Source organism: Podarcis muralis, chromosome 15 (genome assembly GCF_964188315.1).
Source record: "Podarcis muralis chromosome 15, rPodMur119.hap1.1, whole genome shotgun sequence".
In the NCBI taxonomy this organism is placed as follows: domain Eukaryota; kingdom Metazoa; phylum Chordata; class Lepidosauria; order Squamata; family Lacertidae; genus Podarcis; species Podarcis muralis.
Genome location: NC_135669.1, coordinates 24,908,790 through 24,936,501, shown reverse-complemented (window position 1 = coordinate 24,936,501; position 27,712 = coordinate 24,908,790). Strand labels below are relative to the sequence as shown.

Genomic DNA, 27,712 nt, shown 5'->3' with positions numbered 1-27,712 from the left:
TTCGTCTTGCAAAAAGCTCGCTGGCCCGAAGATCATCCACATAAGTTCTACTCAAAGGCCTACCATTAAGCTCCAGGTCAGCAGTCAGAAAAGAAAGTCCTCTCCACGTTCCACCCATTGACGCAAGGACCAACCTGATTAGCTGAGGGTGCATAGGCACTATTACCTTTAAAACATGCCTGAAGCCCATTCTTTCCCCTCAAAGAATTCTGGGTGCTGTAGTTTAGAGCTCACAAGACTGAACAGTACCCAGCAACCCTTAAACTACAGTGCCCAGAATGCTTTGAGGGAAAGAATGTGCCTTAAAGGCATGGTGCGTACCCAGCCCCATGCCCTGCAACAGAGGTTCTGCTAGCCACATCTCATGTGTTCTACACCTGTTAAGACCTCCTTATTTGGCCAGGTGGCTGGCTGGTGCTGAATCATGTCCCCTTTTTACTTTAAGGTGCAGATTCTCATCCCAGTGACTGCACTAGCAATCAGCTCTTGACTTCTGCTGTACCAACTATGGAATTTTTGTATGCATAAGCCACCTCAAGGGTCCTTGTGAGGGCCAAATGGCAGGGAGTTAATTTTTTAAAAAAGACTCCTAGGTAAAAATAGGCACACATATATTAAAAATGTAATTTAAAGCAAACAAAACAGAAGGCCACAGATAACAAATGCAGCTATAACCGGACTTTGGTGGGTTTCGAAGTTCACCTCTCCAGTTAAAAAGGCACACCGTTGTTCAGGAGCAAACTGGGTTGGTTTTTTGGGGGGTTGGTTTTTTTGCAGCATCAGCTCAGCCAAAGCGATAGCAATTTGGTGCATCTCTCAGTGTTTTTCCTCTTCCAGGCTCAAAATGAATGCAAACTGCTCTTTAAAAGAAAACAGAGAAAGGTGCGATAAGGAAGGGGTAGCCATCCTGGTGCCTTCCAGATGTTGGACTCCACCAGCCACAGATTGCAGGGGGTGGGGTGGGAGGTGAAGTTCAGCAGCATCTGGAGGCACCTGGGATAAGGAAAGTCTTTTGCCAAGGACACGGCCCCACCTGTTTGACTGTGACACTTCTGAGTCCCAGGTTGCCAGAAGCTGCAAGAGGGGAACGTGCTCCTATGTTTGGGTCCTGCTTTGGGGCTTCCCATTGGGGTATCAGGTTGACCACTGTAAGAACATGTTGCTGGACTAGATGGGCCACTGGCCTGGTCCAGCACGGCTGCTCTTATGCTCTCCCCAAGATGGGGGCACCCGGCAAGTTAAAACTCAGGTAAAGCTAAGGTGGGGTACGAGTTAAGCATTCCTGCATCTTTAGCCTCCAAGGGCTGAATGGCTGGGCAGCCTGATTTGGGTTATTATTGTTGTTGTTTTGGTTGGCAGGATAGGGAAGAGCTGCCATCCCTTGCATCAAGTGATGCTTTGAAGATGCAAAAGTGCAGGTGAACATCTAGCAAAGCGGCAAACAGTCTTACCATCCGTCAGCGGCTGGACCGAGAGCCTCTGCCTGGTGAAAAGAGCCACATCTTTCAGGGGCCCTCCGGAGATTTTGTGCGCCTGGTGGTGAAGTTTCAGCTCGGCCAGAGGGATGAACCGCTTGGTCATTCGCATAAACTGGACGTCCACCTGCAAGCACAAAGGAAGGAGCATCCGTCAGGGAAGGGAGTCGGACCTTTGGGTCTGCAACTTTTGCTCTTCTACCTGCAGAATTGCAGCTGGCAAGATTGTGATATCCGGCATCGTGAGGCACTTGCAGGAAGATTCTGCCTCCTCTTTGCCGGCTGTGCAGAGCAGTTACTTATTCAAAAGTGAGTGAAGAGTCATTAACACTGTGAATGAGAGAAGCTCAGAGAGAAATAGAAGGATTTGTCTCTGCATCTGGCTGGGTGATGTGAAATATTAAGGAGAATGAGTAGGAGTAGAAGACTGCTCGAAACATCCCTCTTTTGGAAGAAAAGCATCCATTAATTAATGCTTTAGAAAAGGAGGCCGATAGTATATATTATTTGCGAGATATACTTAGCTGCGAGACTTACTGCGATGGAAGGAGATTTATTTTCAGCCTTGCAAAAAACCCCACAAGTTTGTAATGCACCATTTGCCTTCTTTACAAGCCCACATATACAAAAATAACTCATTTGTGGCTGTTTTAAAGAGGAACAAAAGGAGCATTATTTGTCCCACTTCCATCTTTGACACGAGGGATGGGGAACCGCCAGGCCCCTCAGGGTCAAATGTGACCTGCCGTATATCCAAATGAGGCCTCTCCCCAGGCTAAACCTTCCTGACCCTGTTCCACAGCCTCCTCAAATGCTTTTGCCTGGCTGGAATGTGTCCTTGGACTGCAAGTGATGCCTCTCGCTAGCCTGGATGGAGGATACAGAGAGCTGTGCTCTCAGGGCCATCTTAAGCATACGTGGTGCTGGGGTGCAAAGATCCGCCTGGCACCCTGCCCCCGGTTGCCCAGAGTTGTTGACCTTTTTAAAGGAAAGGTTCCCCAAAGTTGTCAACCTTTTTTTAGGTTGCTGACACCACATTTATCTCTGCTCAGGAAATGAAAACAGGAAACATAAGGAGCCCAGCGCAACAAACCAGCCCAAGGCATCGGCATCTGAGTGAAGCTGGGCGCCTCATGGTGTAAGCAGCATGCGCTGGACGGGGCTCTCCATGGTCCTGCGCCAATCCCGGGCAAGCAGGAGGGCAGAGCCAGCTGGCCACCTCAATGTCTCGCTGGCTCGCTTGCCCCTGAACTCGCAGCACAGAGCTGCCCACAGCAGAAGAGCCCACCATGGCGCTCCGACTGACAGGTGGCTCTTCCCCGGATGCCAACTCTTGGGCCCCAGACTTTCGGCCTGGCGCCCCTGAGATCCCGGTGCCCCGCACCCCTGGCACCTATGGTTAAGACAGCCCTGTGTGCTCTGTCTAGAAAATTGACTCCTGCATGGCTGGCGTGCAGAAGGAAGAGTCAAGTCTGTTGCTCTGCCAAAGAATTTCCCTAACCCTAGTATACGCATGATGAGATCGGAGCCAGCCGTGCCTAACCAGAGCCGATCCTTGAAAACCCATTTGCCAAGCAACACCAATCTTACCATGAACCATTTGGGTTTCTCTTTGGTGCTGGAAGCATCGTAGTGAGGATCTTTCTTTTCAAACTGGGTGTGATCGGGATACGCCTCCTTCACTATCTAGAATTTGGGAGAGAAGCACAACCAGAACACGACTCGCAAACTGAGAGTAGCCACGGAGTAGACACTGCTTTGAGGTAGTCATCAGCATTTGTGACTTGGCACTCACATCCAAATGTGCGACCCACTCAACTGAAAAAGACTGCAATTTGAGGCAATTTGCCAACTGTATGTTCCGTATCAGAACTTCCAGCTCTCCTCTGTAACAACAGGACTTAGGCCCCAAATAGCTGGAAGACCATCTCCTTCCCTGCAGACCCTCTGTTAGCAACTACACACATTGTACACTGAAGATGCACTTCTCTTTGACACCTAAGATATATGTCTATTTTTGGGAGCCACCCCTATTACTGAGACTAATTTGTTTTAAATGGGTTTTAATATTGTTATTTCACACAGTTGTGAACCACCCCTGGTACCTCTCACCTTGATGATGCCAGCAATCCCGGGCTCTTTACAGTTGCTGTGATAGAAGAAGGCTTCCTGGCCAGCTTTCATATCCTTCAGGAAATTCCGTGCCTGCCAAAACAGAAGAGCAGGGATCAGCTTATTGACACCACCAGACAGAAGCGCTACAGATAATACGTATCTCCTTGCAGGTAATTAGCACTATAGCCACCATGCCTCATATTTTGGAGGAGAGGATGCGAGGTAAGCAGGGGACTCAAAGTTCAGTTCAGTTATATTACGCCATGGATTGTGCTAACCCTTGTTTAGAACTCAATGCAGGGAGCAAAAACTCACAGACAGGCAAACCATAGTTTTAGAACTATTTGATCGCTTTCCTTTTCCGCAGGACCTCCTCAGCACCCTGGTCTCCAGGCAGCTGGCAAAGCAAGAGGTGGACTGTGATCTGTCAGTTCAGACATTGCACCAAACCATAGTTAGAGCCAACAATGGATAAGAAACCATGGTTTCTGGTTCTGGTTTGCTAGCTGATTATAAACCATTACTCGTCAATCCAGATGTCATGCTAACCCAGAGAAAAGGAACCGTTTTCAGCCCAAGGGCCACATTCTCTTCTGGGAAGCCTTCCAGGGGCCACATGCCAGTGGTGGGTGGGGCCAGAGGTAAGAGTGGGCAGAGCAAAATATGTGGATTTTACCTTTCTTTGCTTGACTAGTTTCGACACATTCACCTCTCCCATCCAGGCAAGCACGGAACATCATCAGAGTTCAAAAACACATCCCAGCCTAGGCTCATTCTCATCAATGCTAGAAAGTATGGTTTGAATTTGCAACTCAACTAGTCTTAAATATCAACAGCACGGGCAAAAATAAAAGGTGGAAATGGACAGCAGAACTTTAAAGTGCCAAAGCATATCTGTGTTCTCCCACTGTAAGCTTTGATTGGAAGGCAAGTTGATTAGGATCTACGCAGTATCACATCCATCCAGAATAGCTATTTGCTGCTCAGAAACCCCCCCCCTTTTTTTGTGAGAATAAATTTATTGATCAATGCCGTTGCTACAGTTGACTTTACTTACCTGGTAATTCCTGACTCCGTCCCAGCATGCTGTCTGATTGGGTTGAGCTTTTAAATCTTCAATGCCAAACTGAATAATAAAATAAAATAAACATACATTACCCAAAATGCCTAACTGTGCCTTTAAAAAAGAAAAGAAAAAATAAGTTCAGCATTTCATTTATTACTGGCAGCCTCGTTTGTACCTGGCGTTGCTTGGAAATTCTAAGACCCCACCCCCCCAAAAAAAATCTGTGCAGTTTTGAAAGGTTTGGTCTGCCCTAAGTGAGGCACGAGGGGCTTGGGGTGATTTCTGGGGGCGGGCGAGATATAAAGGAAGGGGAGGTTGGTCAGGTGTGAGGAGCAAAGGGGTTGGTGAGTAGAGCGTGTAGATGGAGCAGTCCCTCGGGGAGGGAGAGACAGACAGCTAGATAGACAGAGTGTGAATCTGTAATGTTACACTAGGCATGATATTTTGGTTATAATATACAGCTTTTATTATGGGAAAAGTTATGGAAAGAAGATTTAAAATTTACAGCTTCCTTTACATTGAAAATAGGGATGTGGGTGGCGCTGTGGTCTAAACCACTGAGCCTCTTGGGCTTGCCGATCAGAAGGTTGGTGGTTCGAATCCCTGCGGCGGGTTGAGCTCCCATTGCTCGGTCCCAGCTCCTGCCAACCTAGCAGTTCGAAAGTATACCAATGAGAGTAGATAAATAGGTACCGCTCCGGCGGGAAGGTACCGTATTTTTCGCACCATAGGATGCACTTTTTCCCTTCCAAAAATTAAGGGGAAATGTGTGTGCGTCCTATGGTGCGAATGCAGGCTTTTGCTGAAGCCTGGAGAGTGAGAGGGGTCAGTGCGCACTGACCCCTCACTCTCTCCAGGCTTCGCACACCTCTCCGCAAGCAGCGGGAGCCCAGCACTGGGCTCCCGCTGCTTGCGGAGACTTGCCTGCATGCTGAAGCCTGCGCGCGCTCAGCTCAGCGCGTCCAGGCTTCGCGGACCTCTCCCCAAGCAGCGAGAGCGCTCCCGCTGCTTGCGGAGAGTTGCCGGCATGCCGAAGCCTGAGCGTGCTGAGATCAGCGCGTCCAGGCTTCGCGGACCTCTCCCCAAGCAGCGGGAGCGCTCCCGCTGCTTGCGGAGACTTGCCTGCATGCTGAAGCCTGTGCGCGCTCAGCTCAGCGCGTCCAGGCTTCGCGGACCTCTCCCCAAGCAGCGGGAGCGCTCCCGCTGCTTGCGGAGAGTTGCCGGCATGCCGAAGCCTGCGTGCGCTGAGATCAGCGCGTCCAGGCTTCGCGGACCTCTCCCCAAGCAGCGGGAGCGCTCCCACGGCTTGCAGAGAGCTGCCTGTTTGGGGGCTGGGGTCGGGGGAAGCTCGAGCTTCCCCCGCCCCAGCCCTGCGCCTGGGGGAAAAATAATTTTCCCCCCTTTATTTCCCCCCCAAAAAACTGGGTGCGCCCTATGGTCCGGTGCGCCCTATGGTGCGAAAAATATGGTAAATGGCATTTCCGTGTGCTGCTCTGGTCTCAGCAGAAGCAGCTTAGTCATGCTGGCCACATGACCTGGAAAAACTGTCTGCAGACAAACGCCGGGTCCCTTGGCCTGTAAAGCGAGATGAGCGCCACAACCCCAGAGTCGTCTGCAACTGAACATAACTGTCAGGGGTCCTTTACCTTTACCTTTTATACACTGAAAGAAAATTATTTGAAAATGATGGACCGCTGGTATCTGACACCTAGTAAACTAGCAAGAATGTATAGAACTGCTTCAAATGTGTGTTGGAAATGCAAAAATAAAGAAGGCACCTTTTACCATATGTGGTGGAGATGTCGGGTAGTAAAAGAGTTCTGGGAAATGATATATAATGAATTTTTTAAAAAAACCCGTTTAAGGTAACTTTGGTTTAAAAAAAACATCCCAGAAGCTTTGTCAGGAACTGTAGGTACGGAATTACCAAAAGAGAAGAAAAGACTGTTTATGTACATGACGACAGCAGCACGGATGCTCTTAGCCCAGAAATGGAAAGAAGATAAAGTCCCAACCAGAGAAGAATGGCAGACCAAGTTGATGAACTATGCCGAACGGGCAAAAATGATGGGAGAGATAAGAAATCAGGAAGACCAAATTTTTATTAAGGACTGGAATAATTTTACAGAGAGCCAGTGTGGTGTAGTGTTTAAGAGCAGTAGTCTCGTAATCTGGGGAACCGGGTTTGCGTCTCCGCTCCTCCACATGCAGCTGCTGGGTGACCTTGGGCCAGTCACACTTCTTTGAAGTCTCTCAGCCCCACTCACCTCACAGAGTGTTTGTTGTGGGGGAGGAAGGGAAAGGAGAATGTTAGCCGCTTTGAGACTCCTTAAAGGGAGTGAAAGGCGGGATATCAAATCCAAACTACTACTACTACTACTACTACAGTGGTGCCCCGCAAGATGAATGCCTCGCAAGACGAAAAACCCGCAAGACGAAAGGGTTTTCCGTCGCAGAGGCGCTTCGCAAGACGAATTTCCCTATGGGCTTGCTTTGCAAGACGAAAACGTCTTGCGAGTCTCGCCATATTTTTTTTTGCTCCCCCCCCCCTTTTTCAAAGCCGCTAAGCCGTTAATAGCCTTTTAACAGCTTAGCCGCTAAGCCCGCTAAGCCGCTAATAGCGCTAAATCGCTAATAGCGCTAATCCGCTTAGCCGCTAATGGGCTTGCTTCGCAAGACGAAAAAACAGCTAGACGAAGAGAATCGCGGAACGGATTCTTTTCGTCTTGCGAGGCACCACTGTATAACATATCTTAGGGACCACTGTAAGCAGTTGAAATCATTAGCAGGAATACAATAACTCTTGTAAAGTAACATGAACTTTAGATATTCTAGACATATAATAGATAGATTACAGTAAAAAAATGCAGGAATAAATTTTTAAAATGTAACCCAGGGAGGAAGGGAAGTCTGAAGGTTCGAGAGAACCTTTTGTTTTTATTTTTATTGTTATGTTTGTTGTGTGTAATTACTACATAAAACTATTAATGATAATAATAAAAGCGAGAGCGAAATGCACACGTCTCCCATAAAAGATGGCTTGCTTACCTTCACATCTACACCCTTCTCAAACCTGCTCTCGGGTTCAGATTTCATTAGCCAATGGGTGTGGGCTCTCTTGTTTCTGTCCTGCTCAGCACGGGCTTCTACCCCGGAGGTTTCCGCAACATTTCCGGTTGTAAGGCTTTTCATCTCGACTCTCTGCGATCTGGGTCTCTTGCTCTCCCCCTGCAGCTCAGATCTGGCATCTTTAAAATCAGGTTCTTTTGGAGCTTGAAGGATCCAAAGAATTCATAGGGTATTTGGAAGATGAATTTTAAAAGGACATGAGGAAAGTGGGAAGGGGAGAAAAGAATAATGTCAGCTTGGTGGGCTTCAGCTAATCTATTAAAAAAAGTCACTTTGGAAAATGATTCATAAGTAACTGGGAAGAAATGGATGCACAATGTCCATCTCTAGATATTGTGGTTTGCCTGCTGGAACCTTCTGCTGATTTCTCCTGTTTGTGCTCAGGCACAGCACATTTACATTTACCAGCAGCTGCTTGCTTGCTACTTGCTAGACTCATTTGTCATTGGCTGTGCTGCTGTGAGGTCATGGAATACATAGGAACATTCCAAATGCTCAGGGCAGGGGTTTTAGCCACAGACCTGGGAGGCAAGTGAAGAGGAAGGGCCCTACAGCTCAGTGGTAGACCATCTGCCTTGTGTGCAGAGGGTTCCAGGTTCAGTCCTCAGCATCTCCAAGTAGGGCTGAGAGAGACTCCTGGCCTGAAACCCCAGAGAGCCACTGCCAGTCAGTGTAGGCAATACTGAGCTTGATGGACCAATGCTCAGACTTGGTATAAGGCAGCTTCTTATGACTGCATGTAAATGGTCCGTGGCTCAATCTCTGCTTTTTCCAGGTATATCTGGAAGAGAGACCTTTTCCTCCTGACTCACAATGCTAATGAAACAGGGTGCCAGAGGGAGAGATCTATCCATTGCTTCTCCTCTGCAAGCTGCTAGCACCTACTAAACTTCTTTGACAGGCTAGTAATTTTGCAGCCTTATTTGCAAGGCTGCTGGATCAGACAGGCGAGAGGGTGTTTTGGGGGGAGAGATCAGGGATGAGTGAAACCAGACATACTGGGCTGGAGAGGGGTCAGAGAAATAGGCCAGCTATCAAATCCATTATTCAATGGGGGAGAGGACACTTGTGGCCCTCTCTATGTTGCTGGACTACAACTCCCATCAGCCAACACAGGTCAGGAATGATGGGAGTTGTAGTTCAGCGACCTCTGGTGGGCCACAGGTTCCCTATTCCTGATATAAATCTTTAGCTACAGGTGCTGAGTAGCTCACGTTTCAACATCCCTTAGTGTGTATATAGTCAAAAAAAGCAACACACGGAAGATGTAGCCCAAGTTGGCTCTTTATCACTAGTTTTTACTTTTTTAAAGTAAACTGAACTCTGAATAATATTGGTTGAGCCTGACTCCCCCACTGACCTGTCAAGGCTACTCGGCCTCTTTTCTTCCCTTTCGGAGGCATTTATCCAGCTGCCTAGAAGGAGGGAGGAAGAATCTTAAGAGAAAGCAAAGCAGGAAATACGTTCTTGCATCAACAGCTCAGTCGGTAAAGCACGAGACTCTTAATCAGGCATAGGCAAACTCGGCCCTCCAGAGGTTTTGGGACTACAACTCACATGATCCCTATCTAACAGGACCAGTGGTCAGGGATGATGGGAGTTGTAGTCCCAAAACATCTGGAGGGCTGAGTTTGCCTATGCCTGCTCTTAATCTTAGGGCCATGTGGTTGAGCCCTACATTGGGCAAAAGATTCCTGTATTACTGGGGTTTGGACTAGATGACCCTAATGCTCCTTTTCAACTCTACAATTCTATGATTCATTAATAAGAAGCGCAACAAGAGTGGTAAGATTTCGGGAAGGACTGAAGCTTAGTGACAGAGCCTCTCTGCTATGCATGCAGGAGGTTCCAGGTCCAGTCCCTCCCTGGCATTTCCAGGTAGGGCTGGGAAGGTTTCATGCCTGAAATTCTGGAGAGTTGCTGCCAGTCAGTGTAGACAATACTGAGCTACATGAATCCATGGTCTGACTGAGTATAAGGCAGCTTCCTATGTATTTTTCTATTTGATTGGCAGTACCTCCATCACTCCAGGACTGGGGGGGGGGGGGGGGGGAGGGAATCAAGGCTCAGATCCCACTTCTGCTATCAAAAGGCCGCTCTTTCTCTTTATCTCAGCCCACTGGTCTTCAAGTGATGGGTCACAGCTTGATCCAAGATAGGTTGCAACAGGAGCATTACCACCATGAAAATACATGGTAAATGATTAAAAAACGGTTCTCCTGGGTCAGTCCTCGGTCTGAAAAGGTTGAAGATACCTAGCCTAACCTAACCTCGCAGGGGTGTTGTTGAGTATTAAATCAGGGGGGTAGGGAGAACAATCAGTGCTGCCTTTTTGCTCCCAAAAGGTAAGAGAGCGTTATACATGTATTAAATAAAAGCCCGTCAAAAGTTAACGACCATAGGGAGGGAATAGAACCCACCTGTACCTGTAAAATTGGTGCCGTGGTGGCACAGATATGCGACTGTCCAACTTTCCTTCCTCTTAATAGCGTCCTTTCTGTCTCTCCAGCTTTAGAAATTGGCGCGCCTGGTTGCAAAAAAAAAAAAAAAATCAGAAACGCTTCCGCTGCTAAATGCCTGTTTGGTTCGGAGGTTAAATACTCGTTTTGCAAACCGCAGCTATGCCTTTAAGACCGGCCCCTTGCTTTGCAGCCAATCGGAGAACTAACAACTGGAGAACCGTGGGGAGAGAAAGACAACACAACCCCAGATGCCCGGGCAAGCCCTTTGCAATGGCTTCTGGGGATTGTAGTCTTCTTGGGTAGGAGCCAGAAAGAAAAGTAACGACAGCCTGTGGAGCTGAGAACAACGATTCCCACAATGCAGAGCGGCCACCCGGACCTCGTTCACCTGCCCGGGCGACTTAGGTGGTGCTGGCCATGGCTTGGAGAGTCTGCTGCAGGCTGGGGACCCAACTGAGGAGGCTTCCTGGACGGAGGCACGCATGGGGGCGCCGAGACATCGCCTCCTGCATAGACCGTAAGATTAAGGGGAGATAACCTAACAGGCTGCTGTTTCGGGTTAGGGACAGTCCTCTGGGGAAGAGCGGAGTTCGTCTGTTAGCTGGGGGGAAAGCAAACAGCCGGACTCCCTTGCCTTTAGCGGAGGTGCGGCAGGCAGAGATCCAACAGGTTGCGTTGGCCACCGCGTGGTAATGTACCGGAAGGAAGCCACCACCGGTTGAACTCCTGCCAACTATTCTGCTACAGCAATGGATTCTTCCCTTTTTTTTGCACGGAGATGATCGGAGGTTGCTTGCCGTTCTCAGCACGGGGATGTGCTGTTTGGGTCATGCTTCATCTGTTGGACTTCTGTCTGCAATGACGCTATTAAGAAGGATTCTTGCTGGAGTGGGAGGTTGGTTCTGGCTTTCCAAATACTGTTGGGCCACAACTCCCAATTGATCCCAGTCAGCATGGAGATGCCACTGTGGATTCAATCTGGGGCCTTCTGCATGCAAAGCAGATTCTCTGGCAGTGAGCTGTGGCTTTCCCCATTGTTCCTCATGTGCTGAGATGAGAAGCAGAATTCATTCCATCAGCTCTATGAGGCCATTCCAGTTATTCATTACAAGAACCATTACTTAATTTTTAACAATTGGCATATCCAACCCCCCTCTCCCTGCCCCTTTTTCCTTCTGTGCCGTGGCTTTTGAATTGCAAGCCTGCATGCAGAGAACTTGTCTTGTTTTAGCTGATTGTGTGCAAGCTGTTTCAGAAGCAAAGCAGGAATGCTCCAGATAAATAATGTTGTGAGTTGGGCCGTATCCCCAAGTCCCCTTCTAATTCCTGGACCTGGCAAGGATTCAGTTGCTGGAGTAGTCAGGCCAGTTTCTTGGTGAGATAGTGGCTTAAGTATGTCATTAAGGTAACCACGGAAGCAGCTCTGGGCCAGAGGGAAAATGGGTGCCCCTGCCCCTTAACTGGCTGGAGAGAAGGACAAAAGCTAAAATAGAGTGTGTGAGAGCGAGAATCTAGAAGTAGGCTGGGCTGCTGAGAGTCAGAGCCATGCCTGATTTCTGTTTAAATCCAAACTATGGCCAAGGGAAGAGCAAGACCTCCTTGGGGTGTTAGTGGTGTGATTCCCTCCATCATAGGCTCAGCTTGTGTATATGTGTAAATAAGCCATATATCATAAAGACACCACAGTCTCTACTGTCTCCAAACCATGGGTCGGCGCCTGGAACCTCGCACTACTTGGAGATTGGGTGTCATGCAGCAAATAAATATTACTTTCATTAACCTAAAGTGACCTGTTTATTGGAGGATCTCTTCCTCCTTTTTTTCCTTGTCTCTGCTTTGAAAGCTTCTCCCCTTTCTTCTGCCTCCCAGCCACAGTGGGTTTGACCGAGGAGCAGAAGGAGTTCCAAAAAGTGGCCTTTGACTTTGCTGCCAAAGAGATGGCCCCCCACATGGCTGAGTGGGATGAAAAGGTAAGAAATCCACTAGGTGTGTAGATACCAGATCTGACGACAATACTTAAGTGCCCTACCAAGAGAGCAGGTGGGGAAAGCCTGCCGCTGCTTGCTACTGTTAATTGGTTCGTTTGCTTGGGGCTGCTCGCTTCTGCTACTCACTAGCAAACATAAAATGTTAAAGGTGACCTTTCCTGGGTTCCGAGTGGTAGCGCTTGTTTATTCACTGGTAAGTTAACCTGTGCTTCGAAAGGCACCTCATTGGAGTATGTTTTAGTATGTATGCATCAGGTTTTGCCACTTCAAAGCCATGCAGTGTTCCCTCCACATTTGTAATTCCTTTTGTGTGGCAGCACCTGGAACTTTGGAACTCCCTGCCAATTGACATTAGGCAAGCACCTCCCCACTCTGAGCCTGGCTTCGGCTGGGGAGGGCAGGATATAAATACAGTGGTGCCCCGCAAGACGAAAGCCTCGCAAGACGGAAAACCCGCTAGACGAAAGGGTTTTCCGTTTTGGAGGCGCTTCGCAAAACGAATTTCCCTATGGGCTTCCTTCGCAAGATGAAAGCCCATAGGGAAATCTCCGGGACAGCGGGGAAGCGCAGCGCGTCTTCCCCACTGTCCTCGGACCTCCTCCGAAGGCTGGCGGCGGGCAGAGAGACCTCCTCCCGCCGCCAGCCTTAATTTCTCCGCTATCCCGGACGGCTTTTGAAGGCAGGCGGGGGGGAGCATAGACCTTCGCCCCCCGCCCACCTTCAGAAGAGGTCCTGGACCTCTTCTGAAGGCAGGTGGGGGGCGAAAGTCTTTGCTCCCGCCTGCCTGCCTGCCTTCCCGGGAGAGCAGAGAAACGCAGCGTGTTTCTCCGCTGTCCCGGACGGCTTTTGAAGACAGGCGGGGGGGAGCAAAGACTTTCGCACCCCGCCCGCCTTCAGAAGAGGTCCTGAAGGCTGGCGGGGGGCAAAAGTCTTTGTCCCCCCTGCCTGCCTTCCCGGGGGCTTTTAAATCGCCCCGGGACAGCGGAGAAGTACCCCGCTGTCCCGGGGCTTTTTAAAATGCTGGCGGGCGGCAGCGGAGGCTTCGCTCCCGCCCGCCAGCATTTTAAGATCGCCCCGGACAGCGGAGAAGCCCCCCGCTGTCCCGGGGTTTTTTAAAATGCTGGGGGTGGGAAGAAAAGCCCTTGGTCCCCCCCCCCCAGCCTTCAGAAGAGGTCAGGGGACAGACTGTCCCCGGACCTGGTCTGAAGTCGGTTTCCATAGGAACGCATTAATTGATTTTCAATGCATTCCTATGGGAAACCGTGCTTCGCAAGACGGAAAAATCGCAAGACGACAAAACTTGCGGAACAAATTAATTTCGTCTTGCGAGGCACCAATTTTATTATTTTATTATTATTATTATTATATTATTTTAGAAACCTTCTGAAAAGCATGTGCTTTAGTGGGTCTGTCTGGACACATGGTCTGTTCTTCAATTTATTTTGGATGCGTACGGTTTTTGAGAAGTTTATAACAGTTTAAAAATGTTTTCATAGAGTCTGAAAGGACCCCAAGGGCCATCTAGTCCAACCCCCTGCAATGCAGGAATCTCAACTAAAGCACCCACGACAGATGGCCATCCAACCTTAGTTCAACAACCTCCAATGAAGGAGAGTCCACTACCTTCCGAAGGGAGTCCATTCCACTGTCGAACAGCTCTTAGCCTCAGAAAGTTTTTCCTAATGTTCAGGTGGAATCTCTCCTTTCCTGTAACTCAAAACCATTGGTCATCCTGTTCAGAGTTCCATTCTCCATGTGGCAGCCCTTTAGATATTTGAAGATGGCTCTCCTACGGCAGAATCCGAGACCAGGGAGAAGAGTCGGTGGAAGAAGATTGGAAGAAATTTAAAGACTATTTACAGAAATACTGCAAAATTAATGAATGTTAGAATGATGTTGGATTGAAGTTAAGTGGTTTTCAGCAGTAATGTTACAAAGATGTGTAAAAATGGATTGTTAACAGGGGATAATCTAAAGTTATAATATATTAAGATTAAAGATTAGGATAAAAATAAAGAGGGAAAGGATTTGCTGAACCAACTAATTGAACTGGATACAAAAAAGGGAGGTGTGAGGAGGTCTGGGGAACAAGCGAATGAAAGATAAGACACGGAAAGATTGAATTGTTTTAAACTGTTTTAGTTTATATTTTTTCTTTTTCTTTTTTCTTTTTGTAACATTTTGAAAACTTTAATAAAAATCTTTTTTAAAAAAGAAGAAGATGGCTCTCCTAGCTCCTCTCAAGCAGTTAGTAAGCCAATATTGTGGTCGGTGGGTGAGGGGTGTTCACCTGCTGCTTCAAAGAAATAGTTGTCCTTGAGAAAAGGAAGAGAAGGGGGGGGGTGAACAAAACCTCAAGATTTGTCGAAAACCCAAATGAAGAACTGTTTCCTCTCTCTCTCTCTCTCTTCGCAGGAAATATTCCCTGTGGAGACAGTGCGGAAAGCAGCTCAGCTGGGGTTTGGTGGGATCTATGTGCAGCCGGACGTGGGGGGTTCTGGGTTGTCCCGGCTCGACACCTCCATCATCTTTGAGGCTCTGTCGACGGGCTGTGTCAGTACGACAGCTTATATCAGCATCCACAAGTAAGTAATTGGAGGCAGAGGGGCTCGGCCAGGAAGGCCGCCTTCCAGCAGAGGGTCTGAATTGTGACCCCTTTTCTTGTGGTTGTCGCTGCTGCAGCATGTGCAATTGGATGATCGACACCTTTGGGACAGAGGAACAGAGGCACAAGTTCTGCCCGTCGCTTTGCAGCATGGAGAAGCTTTCTTCCTACTGTCTGACTGAGCCAGGTGAGGGAGATTTGTTCATTTAGTTAAAGGTTTTTCATCAAATTATATTGTATTGATTTCTGTGGGAAAGCAACAGAAGCAATGAAGAAACAGATAAGTGTCTCCGCTCCCTCATATAGAAGAAGAAGAAGAAAGCAGTTGAAAAACTTTTGAGGATATCCAGAGTAGATGAAATTAAGAGTCCAAATGGCAGAGGACAGAAACCACTTCAGACAGTGTTCTACAGTCTCAGGATTGCAGATGGAAAATGAGGACCGCTCCATGAATGTATCCAAGTCTTTCAAAGCAAGCTACAGTGGTACCTCGGGTTACATACGCTTCAGGTTACATACGCTTCAGGTTACGGACTCCGCTAACCCAGAAATAATACCTAAAGTGGTGCTTCAGGTTAAGAACAGTTTCAGGTTAAGTACGGACCTCCGGAACAAATTAAGTACCACTGTAGTTACTGCCTCCTGCGGGAGTGAGTTCCATAGTTGAACTATGCATAGTACGAAAAAGTACTTATTATTTTTTATTATATCAATAAAAATCTTCCAGTATTCAACTTCCCTGGATGCCAACGAGTTCTAGTGTTATGAGAGATGGAGAAAAACTTTTCTCCATCAACTCTCTCCATGCCATGGTTAATTTTATAAACCTCTATCATGCCATCTCTTTCTTGCTTTTTCACTAAAAGGTCCCAAACACTACAGCGTTTCTTCCATTGGCCGGGGGGGGGGGGTGTCACTCCATTCCCTTGCTCATTTTGGGTGTCCTTTTCTGAGCCTTTTCCGGCTCTACAATATCCTTGTAGATCTGAGGTGATGAAGGCCACCCTGTGAGCACCCCAAAAATTGGAACCAGGGCCTCTCTTGTCTGACTCTAACTCTTTATTGCTCTTTTTAAAAAATATATATTAAATTTTCCATTTTAACAATTCAATCAAATCACATTAAATATTCCAAATTATAAAAATACGTATCATATAGTCCACATATTCCGCCAAATTATAAATTTTTATTGGGGCTTCCCATGCTTCAAGTTCGGTGGGGCTCTGATCATCTTATATCTCTACTGCCTTGAGTTTCCAATAGTTCCTTTAATTCTTCCTGTTGTTACTTTTCCTTCGTTCATGGCCTCTGAGTTGTTTCCACAGGCGAGTTGAAGTAAGCAATGATACGTTTCTGTGTGAAATTTGTCTGCTTGACTCTCTGCCTATTGTTTGCTGTATATCCTCACATGCTGGTGTTTATGCTGAATTAATCCAAAAGTCCTTTGCAGCTGGCAGATGCCATCTTCTCTCAGTTCCGAAAAAAATCAAATCAAATCTAGGCATTTGCTCATTAATTTTCCCAGACTGGCTGTATCGAACATTAGCCTTTCCAGGGGAGATTTGCCAAATTGGACTTGAAGAGCATATATAATAACAAATTAAGAGCTCACCTCCCCCTATGACTATTTATCTCTGCAGCTCGGTCTTATTCTATAATGGCGGATCCCAATTAAAGAATGCGTCTTTATTGCTCTTTTAACGGTATCTCAGTTGCAATTGTCTGCCTCTTCTTTCCCAAACAGGAAGTGGAAGTGATGCAGCTTCCCTGCTAACTTCAGCCCGGAAGAAAGGGGACACTTACATTCTGAACGGCTCCAAGGTACCAGGCATCCCTCCTCTTTGACACCCTCTCTTCATCTTCGCCTCAACGAACCCTCCAAAATATTCTCCTTCTCGTGCAGAACTAACTACCTCCCCTTCCTTAGGCTATTTCGGTGCTCCAAGCAGTCATTGCTGCAGATGTCCAGAATGCAATATTTTCTCCCTTCCGCAGTCCCTGCCCCCTCAATGCCTTCTGCACATAAGTTATTTGGTTCTGAAGATTGCTTTGGGAATTCCACTTGTGTTTCTTACAGCTGTCTGGCTTAAGATAGCTTTGAAAAGGGAAGTGGATAAATTTGCAGTGTGTTAGATCAGGTGATGGTTATCATTTCAGGAGCAGTCTTGTCTCCAGATGTGTGCTGTGGGCTAGCGGTCACAGGGACCCACTGCTGAACCCCCCGGCTCCTGCTGCTTTGCAGCTGCCTCCCCCACCCCATTCCCGTCCCATCTCCAGATGTGCAGATATTGACCAGAGTCGGAGATGCTGCTGCTCTTGCTTTTCACTCTCCTTCAGGTTGGTTGTGTGGATTGGGCCTGGAGGAAAAGGCCAGGAGTGTCAGTGTCAAGGAAGAGAGAGGGGCCTGCTCCCTGGGAGCATCTCACCCCCATTCCCTCCAACGAAAATAGGGATGTCATAGGGAAAAGCGGGACATTCTGGGATCAAATCAGAAACCGGGACAGCTTCTGCAAATCCGGGACTGTCCCTGGAAAATAGGGACTCTTGGAGATTGCATGTGGGATTGAACCAGGGACCTTCTGCATGCAAAACAGGTGGATACCTTCTCACTACATCCTTTCCCAATAATAATAATAATAATAATAATAATAATAATAATAATAATAATATATTATTTATACCCCGCCCATCTGGCTGGGCTTCCAACAAAATATTAAAATGCAGTAATCCATCAAACATTAAAAGCTTCCCTAAACAGGGCTGCCTTCAGATGTCTTCTAAAAGTTTGGTAGTTGTTGTTCTCTTTGACAACTGGTGGGAGGGTGCCACTACCAAGAAGGTCCTCTGCCTGGTTCCCTGTAATTTGGCTTTTCGCAGTGAGGGAACCGCCAGAAGGCCCTCGGCACTAAACCTCAGTCTCCGGGTAGAACGATAGGGGTGGAGACACTCCTTCAGATATAGTGGGAGAGGGCTGATGTCCGCACCCTTGTTTGTGGCCTTCCTCAAAGTGTCTCCCTGTGTGCTGCTGGAGGCAGGGTACTGGGTGTCTGATTCAGTGGCACCCTTCTTAGCTCCATGTTGCCACTCCCTGTTTATCCTCCCTCATTTCATCTTAATCTTTTCCCCTCTCCTTTGTTCTCACTCCAGCCCTTCTCTCCTTCCTGGACCTTGCATGGCTTTGGATGCACAAGCCGCCCAGGGCAACTTCTCTGTTTCTTGAGGTCACCAGGGCTGTGGTAGACTCTCCTTCCCTCCCCTTTCTCTTGAGCCATCCTTTTTCTTGTCTCCCTAGGCCTTCATTAGCGGTGGTGGCGACACAGACCTGTATGTGGTGATGTGTCGGACGGGAGGGCCAGGCCCCAAAGGAATCTCATGCCTGGTTCTGGAGAAGGGGACTCCCGGCTTGAGTTTTGGCAAAAAGGAGAAAAAGGTAAGCAGGTCGTGTGTGTGTGTGTGTGTGTGTGTGTGTGTGTGTGGAGACACTCTTGGCTTTTGGGATGCATGCTGCATTCAGATTAAAAATATGCCACTTTTGCCACTGTGGGGACTTGCTTAAGTGGCCGGCCAGTATATTTTATTTATCTATAAAAAAAATTTCTATATCCTATTTATACATCATAAAAAAGAAAAATTATCAAAGCAGTTTTCAGCAATAAAACCATAAAAAGTTAAAAACAAACACCAATAAACTATTGTAGAAGGATGGTGTTCTTTTTTAAAATTGTTGTTGTTAAAATGTGCAGTGCTTTTTTTTTAAAAAAAATGTTTAGGGGTACTCTCATTTTGACTCAAGAAAATCACTATTTTATACAGTGGTGCCTCGCAAGACGAAAATAATCCGTTCGGCGAGTCTCTTCGTCTAGCAGTTTTTTCGTCTTGCAACCCTATTAGCGGATTAGCGCTATTAGCAGTTTAGCGGCTTAGCGGCTATTAAAGGCTTAGCGGCTTAACGGCTAAAAGGCTATTAGCGGCTTAGAAAAAGGGGGAAAGCGAAAAAAAATTGCGAGACTCGCAAGACATTTTCATCTTGCGAAGCAAGCCCATAGGGAAAATCGTCTTGTGAAGCAACTCAAAAACGGAAAACCCTTTTGTCTAGCGGGTTTTTCGTCTTGCGAGGCATTCGTCTTGCGGGGCACCACTGTAGTTGGAATTGGGAAAAATAAATACAGTAAATGGACAAAAGTACAGAGCTTCACAAAGTGTTTAGGGGTATGCGTACCTCCGCATCCCCCCAGAAAAAAAGCACTGAAAATGTGTATACTGCCCCATTCCCGTAGATCTCAGGGCAGTTCACAACATAAAAATACAGTATTAAAAAAACACAAAATACGGTACATGATAAAAGTAAGAACGGAAAGAACACAATAATTCCCCATCACATTTAAAAGTGCATCGGATGACAGTCCTGGTTGAAGAGGAATGTTTTTGCCTGTTGCCTAAAGTTGTATAATGAAGGTGCCAGCCGAACCTCCCTGGGGAGAGCATTCCACAAACAGGGAGCCACTACAGAAAAGGCCCCTTCTTGTGTTGCCAACCTCTGGACCTCTCGTGGAGGTGGCACACGAAAGAGGGCTTTAGAGGATGATTGCAGGGTTCAGGTTGGTTTCTGGGCCCAGCAGAACAGAAATGTTTTCAGCTGGTGTCTAAAGGTTGGCAGCGAAGGTACCCCGCTGAATCTGTAGTGGCAGAGTGTTCCACAGGACTGGGCTTAAGACACAGCAGTGGCATCGGAGCACAGGAGGAAAAAAGGCTCTCCTGTTTTCCCTTCCCCTGCAGATGGGCTGGAACTCCCAGCCGACACGCGCCGTGATATTTGAGGACTGCGCCGTTCCGGTTGCCAACCGGCTGGGAGAGGAAGGAACGGGTTTCAACATCGCCATGAAGGGCTTGAATGGAGGGAGGATTAACATTGGTAAGAGCGGAAGGGAAAGTGGGAGGTTTGGGCCGCCCACGAGGGGCGGAGGGACAGGACGACACCAGGCCTCCCGTGCATAATGGAGTCTTCTTCCCCATTCCTCCTGCAGCCTCTTGCTCTCTAGGTGCTGCCCATGCCTCAGTCCTTTTGGCTCGGGATCACCTTAACGTCCGCAAGCAGTTTGGGGAGCTGCTCGCTAGCAATCAGGTGACTTCATCTTGCGACAGCCTGTCGCTCCTGAAACGAGAGCTGCAGCTCAGTGGTTAGAACCCCTGCCTTGCACACAGAAGGTCCCGGGTTTGATCCCCAGCAGCTCCAGGTCGGGTTGGGAGTGATTCCACGCCTCCTGTGGCACTCAGGGCAGAAGCTAAGGCCACATTCACACCGTCCATTCAAAGCACAATGATATCCCTAGAATCCTAGGTTCTCAAGGGTTCTCTAGTCCAATGCTCTAATACTGCCCACCACTGTCCCTGCATGGGCTTGAACTGGCAACTTTCCAGTTAACAGCCAGGCATCCTGACCCGTTGTGCTTCAGATCATGGCTTCCCCCAAAGAATTCTGGGACCTGTAGTTTGTTAAAGAGTGCCAAGAGCTGTTTTGAGGTCCTTTGAGGTCTGTTTTGAGTCTGGACCAGCCTGAATAGTTAGCCTTGGGGAAGACTTGACGTTTTTATCCCCCAAAAGGTTTTTCATTGAGTTTCCACTGAAATGAGGTTATGTTTTAATGTTGTATTTTAATCTTGTTTTTTAAGCTGTATTTCAATCAATTGTTTTTATATTTGGTGTTAGCCGCCCTGAGCCCGGTCTTGGCTGGGGAGGGCGGGGTATAAATCATCATCATCATCATTATTATTATTATTATTATTATTATTATTATTATTATTATTATTCCCCTCGCAAAGCTACAGTGCCCAGGGTGGTTTAACAGATCAATCCCTCCTCCCCGGGAACTCTGGAAATTGTAGGTCTGGGAAGGGAATAGGGGATCCCGTCACACCTCTCATCACCGTTGACAAACTCCAGCTCCCATAATTCTTTGCAAGAAGCACCAATTATTTAAAGTGGTATCACAGTGCTTTATGATGTGAAAGTGGCCTACGAGTGATCCAGCGAGGAGGGACATAATAAGGCGCTGCCAACTGTGAACCCCACTGAGCACAACACCATCTGCACACTGACCGGCAGCCCCTCTGTGGTGGCTTCCACACAAGGGTCTGTTCCCAACCCTACCTGCGCACATGGGATACTGAACTTGGGTCCTTCTAAAAAAATTCCTTCCAGTAGCACCTTAAAGACCAACTAAGTTAGTTCTTGGTATGAGCTTTCGTGTGCATGCACACTTCTTCAGATACACAGTGTATCTGAAGAAGTGTGCATGCACACGAAAGCTCATACCAAGAACTAACTTAGTTGGTCTTTAAGGTGCTACTGGAAGGAATTTTTTTTTGTTTTGGGTCCTTCTGTATGCAAGCATTTGGCCCCCCCCCCTTCGGGCAGGCCCCCTCGCTCCCTGGTTGGGGAGAAATGGGGGAAGAGGGCAGTCTCACAGCAGTGGGGCCACTTGCTGGGTTGGTCCTCTGGGTACGCCTTTACCTGTTTTGCTGCTTCTCCTTTGGCAGTACCTCCAGTTCCGGCTGGCCGAGATGGCAACCCGCTTGGTGGCTGCCCGGCTCATGGTGCGAAACGCGGCGCAGGCACTGCAGGAGGGGCGCGAGGATGCTGTGGCCCTCTGCTCCATGGCCAAGCTCTTTGCCACGGATGAATGCTTTGCGGTAGGCAAATCCCCTCTCCTCCAGCCTCCCCCCCCCCACAAAAACAAAAACATGCATGTTTACTGCAGTTGCAAAGGTGGCGCTTTTTGATTCATCAAACGTTTAAGGCTTCTTCCTTGGTATTTAAAAGACGCCGTCTCGGGAAATAATTGAGAAGTGGTAAGTCAAAGGTAACGATCCCAAGGAATTGGGAAAAGACCTCCATTGCATTAGCTGCTGCGGCAGCTCACCCACTTTCTCTCGAGGCTGCCCAGAGAGCTCACTGGCGCTGCTGCTGTTCACTGCAGCTACTGATGCAAAGGAACCAGCAGCAGCAGCTGGGAAACAAGCACAAGGAATGGCAATTTGCAGACTGCTGCTCCCGCTATCCCAGAAAGCAGAGCAGGAGGAGAAACAGAAGCCAAATCTATGGGTCCGACTATTCAAGTCAAGGGAAGGTTTGTTGTTTAGTGGTTAACTCACTCAACCACTAGGTGGCAGTGTTGTATTTTAATCCAGGCTTCTGTGAGTCTTTAAAGGCTATTGTGTCTGCTTTCTCTGCTTTCGTTTTTTTTTTTAAGACTGGTGCTTAAACTCAATTATTATTTTTTATTATTATTATTATTATTATTATTATTATTATTATTATTATTATTATTATATTTATATCCCAGCTTTTCCCCAAGAAGCTAAAGGTAGTGTACATAGTCCTCCCCGATTTATCCTCACAACAACCCTAGAAGGTGATTGGGCCGGATCCAGCCCCCTGACCTTAGTTTGCCTACCCATGCACTATATCTTCTCCCAACAATTAGGCTTGAAGAAAAGCATCCCATTGGTACAATAAAAGGCCTTCTTCAAGTTCAGTTGTGGCACAGGTGGGTGAGGTTTTTTGGGGGTGGGAATGCAACAAATGGGGACTAGAGGATTAATTTTCCTGCCCAGCTATAGCAAACACACCCCTTTAAAAAATCCCAGTCCCCTGGACTTGGAGAAGAGCTTTCTGTCTGTTCAAATAGAAGTTCCCCCCCAGCCAAATGGCTAAATTCCCCCCCTACAGCAGAGCACTGTAGACCGGATGGGGAGGTCCCAGGGGCCACATTTGGCTTGCGGACTAGCTCATTTCCTCCCTGACCCTCCCGGCTCTAGGGCTCGACTCTTACTTGATTCCGTCTCGCGCAGATCTGCAACCAAGCCCTGCAGATGCACGGGGGCTACGGGTACCTGAAGGATTACGCAGTGCAGCAGTTTGTACGAGACATCCGTGTGCACCAGATTTTGGAAGGTGAGTCGTGTGGGGTGCTGCCCTGCAGCCTCGGCTGCTGCCTGTCTCATTCCAGTGACTGCATGCGGAAGGAGCCTGCTTCAGTCCCTGGCATCTCCAGGTAGGCCTGAGATCGTTCCCCCTTGAAGCCCTGGAGAGCTGCTGTCAGCCAATGTAGTGTACGTCAACCTTGGGTTACCCAGATGGGACTACAGTTCCCATCATCCTTGACCAGTGGTGATGCTGGCTTGGGATTATGGGAGTTGTAGTTCAACAGCAGGGGGAAGAACACAGGTGCAGACAACACGGATCAGTGGTCTGAACTCGGTGTAAGACACTTTCCTATGTCCCTAGATTCCTATGTTGATGGTTCGCTGCAGCCCCTGCTCTCCAGTTTTCTGTTTATGTTGAGACCCACATTAATGTTCATTAATTGCTAAGCTACGATGAGCTGATTGCATAATGGCTTCACCAATGTCTCCCACTTGCATGGGTCGGCCACATCTCATGGTGTGACCTGTGGGAACTTGGCCCCAAGTTAACAAATGGCTAGGAAACCTTCTGCTTTTAAAAACCAACATAGGGAAGATAGGAAGCTGCCTTATGCAGAGTCAGGCCATTGGTCCATCTAGCTCAGTACTGTCTACGCTGACTGGCAGCACCTCTGCAAGATTCAGGCAGAGAGATCCCCAGGAAATGCCATTGGAGATTAAAACTGGGACCTTCCGCATGCGAAGGGCATGCTCTACTCCTGAGCTACATCCCTTTCCTTGCGTAGAATATTGCGGTCGTAAGCAGGTAGTGCCTGCATACTTTCAACCTTTGCATCCATGAGGACTATAAACTTGCTTGCTTTATCTATGGAAGAAAGAAAATTGGGGTTCTTAGAATTCCGCATCTGCATCTAGATCCCCAGCACTTACAGTGCATGCACCAAATACACAAACAGTTCTGTGATTTGCTAACAAATACCTCTCTCTCTCTCTCTCTCTCTCTCTCTCTCTCTCTCTCTCTCTGTCTGTCTGTCTGTCTCTTTCATCTGGCTTCACTGGCCATAAGGCACTAACGAAGTGATGAGGATGATTGTGGCCAGGAATTTGCTACAGGCATAGCGTCAGGAGCTGGTCTTCAGACCCTTGCTTTGCTGGATACGAATTTGAAACAAGGAGAGTTTGGAGGAGAGTTTTCTTTTTCACCACCAGCACTCCACCCACCCACCGATCTCTGCCCCGATGGGCACTGCTCAAAACCCGGCAGGTGGTGAATGCAGAGACTTTGCCCTCGAAAGGCCAGCTGCAGCCCAGTTTCTCTGCTCCTCCTAAAGAAACACAGCACTGGCCAAAACTGAACGGCCTGCATCCTCTCCAGCATTTTAAGTTAGCTCCCAATTCCTGAAGGCGGGAGCTACAGTCTTTTGATGGGCTTTGATACCAGAGCCTTGCAATGCGGGTGGGCAGAAGGAAGAGAAAATCCGTTCTGGGTTTTGCACAGGTTGGGGGAAAGGGCTAATCTTGTTACATCCTTATTTCCTGGAGATTACACCTTTTTCCCCAGGGGAAAACCACAAAGGCCTTTTAAGCTTTGCCTTTTCTTTCAAGACACAGGTCCTCTTTTTTTAGGTCAAGTTGTCAGGTGAGGAGGAGATTTCTCCTCCCTTGCTAAATCAGGGGTGGCTAAATTCAGATGTTGCTGATATCTCCCATCAGCACCAGAGTCAGCATGGCCATTGGTTAGGGATGATGGAAGTTGTAGTTCTGCAATATCTGGAAGGCCGCAACTTAGCCCCTCCTGTAGTAAACCCAAAGGAGAGGGAACCTGTAGCCTTCCATCAGCTCTGGCAAGCATGGCCAGGAATAATGAGAGCTATGGAAGTCGGAGTTAATAGTCCTGCAGGACTACAGGTTCCCCATGTCTATTAAACCTCACGGGAACCCCCTCGATTTCCACCAAAGCTCGCTCTGTCTCCCACCATCGTTCAGATGGTGCTAATCCTCTTCACCATCAGATCATTTTGGCTGCAGCAGGAAAGCCTTTTGACGCACAACAGGGTCTCAATCTGGCAATTTCCAGTTGGCCAATAGCACAAAGAGTGTCGAGAGTGCTGATCCGGGTCATTTTCTTTTACTACTCCATGCTGGAATCAATAAATTGCTGTTTCTAACTTGGTTTGCATTGCCATTTCTCTCCTTATTATTTTGGTTAAGAGCACAATCCTGCCGATGTGCCTTTTGGTGCCTTTTCCTGTGCCTCAGCCTTAAGAGAGCGTTGCAAGGCTGGCAGATTGAGGTGGTCCTCAGGTGGAGTGGTGTTGGGAAGGAAGCAGGGATGAGAGGCCACCTTGCATTAGGTTTCTCAATGCCATTGGAAGGACCTGTGCAGGCGAGTGCCCTCCACAAAGTGGCTGCTTATGCATAATCAAAAAAGAGGATAGATCCGCATTCGCTTATATATGAGTGGCAATTTAGAAACAACCACCATAATTTAAATATTCATTTATTTATGTTTTGCATTCATATCTCCCCTTTTTCTCCAAGGAGCTCAGGGTGGTATACATGGTTCTTCCCCCCCTTCATTTAATCCCCACAACAATCCCCCCACAACAACCCTGCGAGGTAGGAGTGACTGGCCCAAAGTCACCCAGTGAGCTTCATGGCCCAGTGGGGGGTTTGAGCCCTGATCTCCCAGGTCCTAGTCTGACATTCTGGTCACATTCTCACCATACATTTTAAAGAGCTATGATACCACTTTAAACAGCCATGGCTCACCCCCCCCCCCCACCCCCCGAATTATGGGAAGTATAACCTGTGCTTTCTGAGTAAGAGTGTGCAGGGCCAGTGTGATTGTGAATGCCAGCAAAAATCTGAGCAAAAGAAGAGGGTGAGACCTGTTCCTCCTACCCCTCCCTCTCTATTTTTTCTTTAAAAGTTTTTAAAAATTGTGTATATATATTACTTTTTTAAAGAAGATAATATACAAACAGATCAGCAAAAAGTAAGCAGCATGGCATATTGGCTTTCTCCTGGTTACGTCAAACTGCTGATATTCCTTTGCATCATTATATTTACAAAGGAACAAGGAATTACACTTCACTTTCATCTTCATAAGAGTTGGAAGGTACCAAGGCTCATCTACTCCAACCTCCTGCAATGCAAGAATGTGTTTGTTGCTGGGAAAGCGAGATACAAACATAGAACCAAACCAAAACCATTGTTTGCTGCTATTTATTGGCCATGTGTCTCACGCAGGAGTGTCCCAAAGCGACCTAAGGATGGCGGTTGACGGTCATGCTCCTTATCAGCTATATGTGCAATAAAACGCTGCCAAATGGTATAAAATGTGACCTTTGCCTTATGATTCCGTAGGGTCTGCATCTGGTTAGTTAATCTCCCTGTTAAAGTGACCTTCTAGATTTTCAGGTACAAACATTCTGGCATCTTACTGTCCCAATCATTCCAGTGTCTTCCAACTGACAGTTGGGCCACTGCGAAAAATAAAAATAAAGAAATACCTCAACTTACTTATGGGCAACACCTTTCCCTGTAAGTGGGTCCATCAGTGGGTCTCTGGTTTGTGTCACAAGCCTATGCCTTGAATATATTCAGGACCTAAAACTCTTCCTGTCTTCATTTCTGGAATGGCCGCCTTAGGACAGTACCATTGCATTCCACAACAGTCCATTCCCAACTGTGGAGCTGGCCACGCCAGTCTTCCTACCCTGTTGTGATTGCAGGGTACATCCCCAGACAGCTTTCCTAGACACTCAGAGAGTCTGGAGAAGAGCTCTGTACAAGAAGGAGAGCTTTACAACCTTAAGTGACTCCCTTAAGAGGCCAGGTTGCAGCGTCTGAGACTTTTTAGTATAGAGGAAGTTTAGGCAAGAGGTGACATGACGGAAGTTCATAAAATTATGCAAGGCATGAAGGAAGTGGATAGTGAAAAGGTTTTTTCTTCCTGGAACTCGGGAGACCTCCCATGAAGCTGAATGTTGGAAGATTCAGGGCACATAAAATGAAGTGCTTCTTCACGCAACACATAGTTAAACTGTGGCATTCATTCCCACAGGAGGCAGGGATGGCCATGGAAGTGGATGGCTTTAAAAGACCGGGCAAATTGTGTACAAGACAAGAACTACCGTATTTTTCGCTCCATAAGGCGCACTTTTTTTCTTCCTAAAAAGTAAGGGGAAATGTCTGTGCGTCTTATGGAGCGAATGCGTGGTCCCTGGAGCCGAAATGCCCAGGGGCAAAAAGCAAATCGTGTTCTTATTTTTTGAAAGAGGGAAGTGGGTGTTGAAACAAAGCCACTGATCATTTGCCGATCGGGGAGAGAGATAAGGGACGCTAGAGATAAAGGAGGCTGCCTGGGAGGGGGGAGGTAAAGACAGCAAACTTGCCAAGGGGGGAAACAGGAAGACTAAAGCAATAAGAAGATAAATTAGAAGAAAAGGAGGAGCAGAAAACTGCTCCAGCTAAGGAAAAGACACAAAGGCAAACAAGAGGGCAGGGAGTGTTGAAAGGAAACAGCTGATCGGTGGGGAGGCTGCCTGGGAGGGGGGAGGTAAAAGCCCATGGATCCTCAGGATTTGTGCATTGGGTCACCCCAAATTCACCATCAGATCTCATAGCATGTCTATGGCTTCAGCATGCACCAAAAAAATCATGCATCCACTGTTTCCTGGGGCCGCAATGGCGCAAAAACATGGTTACAATGCATGGATCCACATGGATCCTCAGGATTTTTGCTTTGGGTCATCCTAACTTCACCATCAGATCACATAGTATCTCCATGGCATGGCTACAGCCTGCACCAAAAAAATCAAGCACCCACTGTTTCCTGGGGCTGCAATGGCACAAAAGCGTGGTTACAAAGCATGGATCCACATGGATCCTCAGGATTTTTGCTTTGGGTCACCCTAAATTCACCATCAGATCACATGTCTG

General features: G+C 47.7%; 2 protein-coding genes across 6 annotated transcripts; one reads left to right on the top strand and one right to left on the bottom strand.

The window, feature by feature from the left end:
* Positions 1-594: 594 nt before the first annotated feature.
* Positions 595-10,460, bottom strand: THYN1 (thymocyte nuclear protein 1). Of its 4 annotated transcripts, none has more exons than XM_028708109.2 (8): positions 10,206-10,460; positions 9,146-9,200; positions 7,705-7,928; positions 4,648-4,716; positions 3,588-3,680; positions 3,066-3,161; positions 1,452-1,602; positions 595-855 (listed from the first exon to the last, which is right to left on the bottom strand). In XM_028708109.2, the coding sequence occupies exons 2-8, from the start codon at positions 9,186-9,188 to the stop codon at positions 785-787; spliced, it is 747 nt and encodes a 248-aa protein (XP_028563942.2). In that variant the 5' UTR covers positions 9,189-9,200; positions 10,206-10,460; the 3' UTR covers positions 595-784. The 4 variants fall into 4 exon arrangements, with proteins under 4 accessions (XP_028563942.2, XP_028563941.2, XP_077775802.1 ...); XM_028708108.2 differs by having other exon boundaries at positions 10,212-10,460; XM_077919676.1 differs by having other exon boundaries at positions 595-860; positions 10,206-10,456.
* Positions 10,461-10,609: 149 nt separating this feature from the next.
* On the top strand, positions 10,610-24,933 carry ACAD8 (acyl-CoA dehydrogenase family member 8). 2 transcript variants are annotated; one of them, XM_028708107.2, is made up of 11 exons: positions 10,610-10,764; positions 12,117-12,217; positions 14,651-14,820; positions 14,918-15,027; positions 16,585-16,661; positions 18,133-18,270; positions 19,617-19,752; positions 19,865-19,962; positions 21,377-21,529; positions 22,691-22,793; positions 23,832-24,933. In XM_028708107.2, the coding sequence occupies exons 1-11, from the start codon at positions 10,665-10,667 to the stop codon at positions 23,882-23,884; spliced, it is 1,239 nt and encodes a 412-aa protein (XP_028563940.2). In that variant the 5' UTR covers positions 10,610-10,664; the 3' UTR covers positions 23,885-24,933. The 2 variants fall into 2 exon arrangements, with proteins under 2 accessions (XP_028563940.2, XP_077775801.1); XM_077919675.1 differs by lacking the exons at positions 10,610-10,764; positions 14,651-14,820 and having other exon boundaries at positions 12,195-12,217.
* Positions 24,934-27,712: the final 2,779 nt, after the last annotated feature.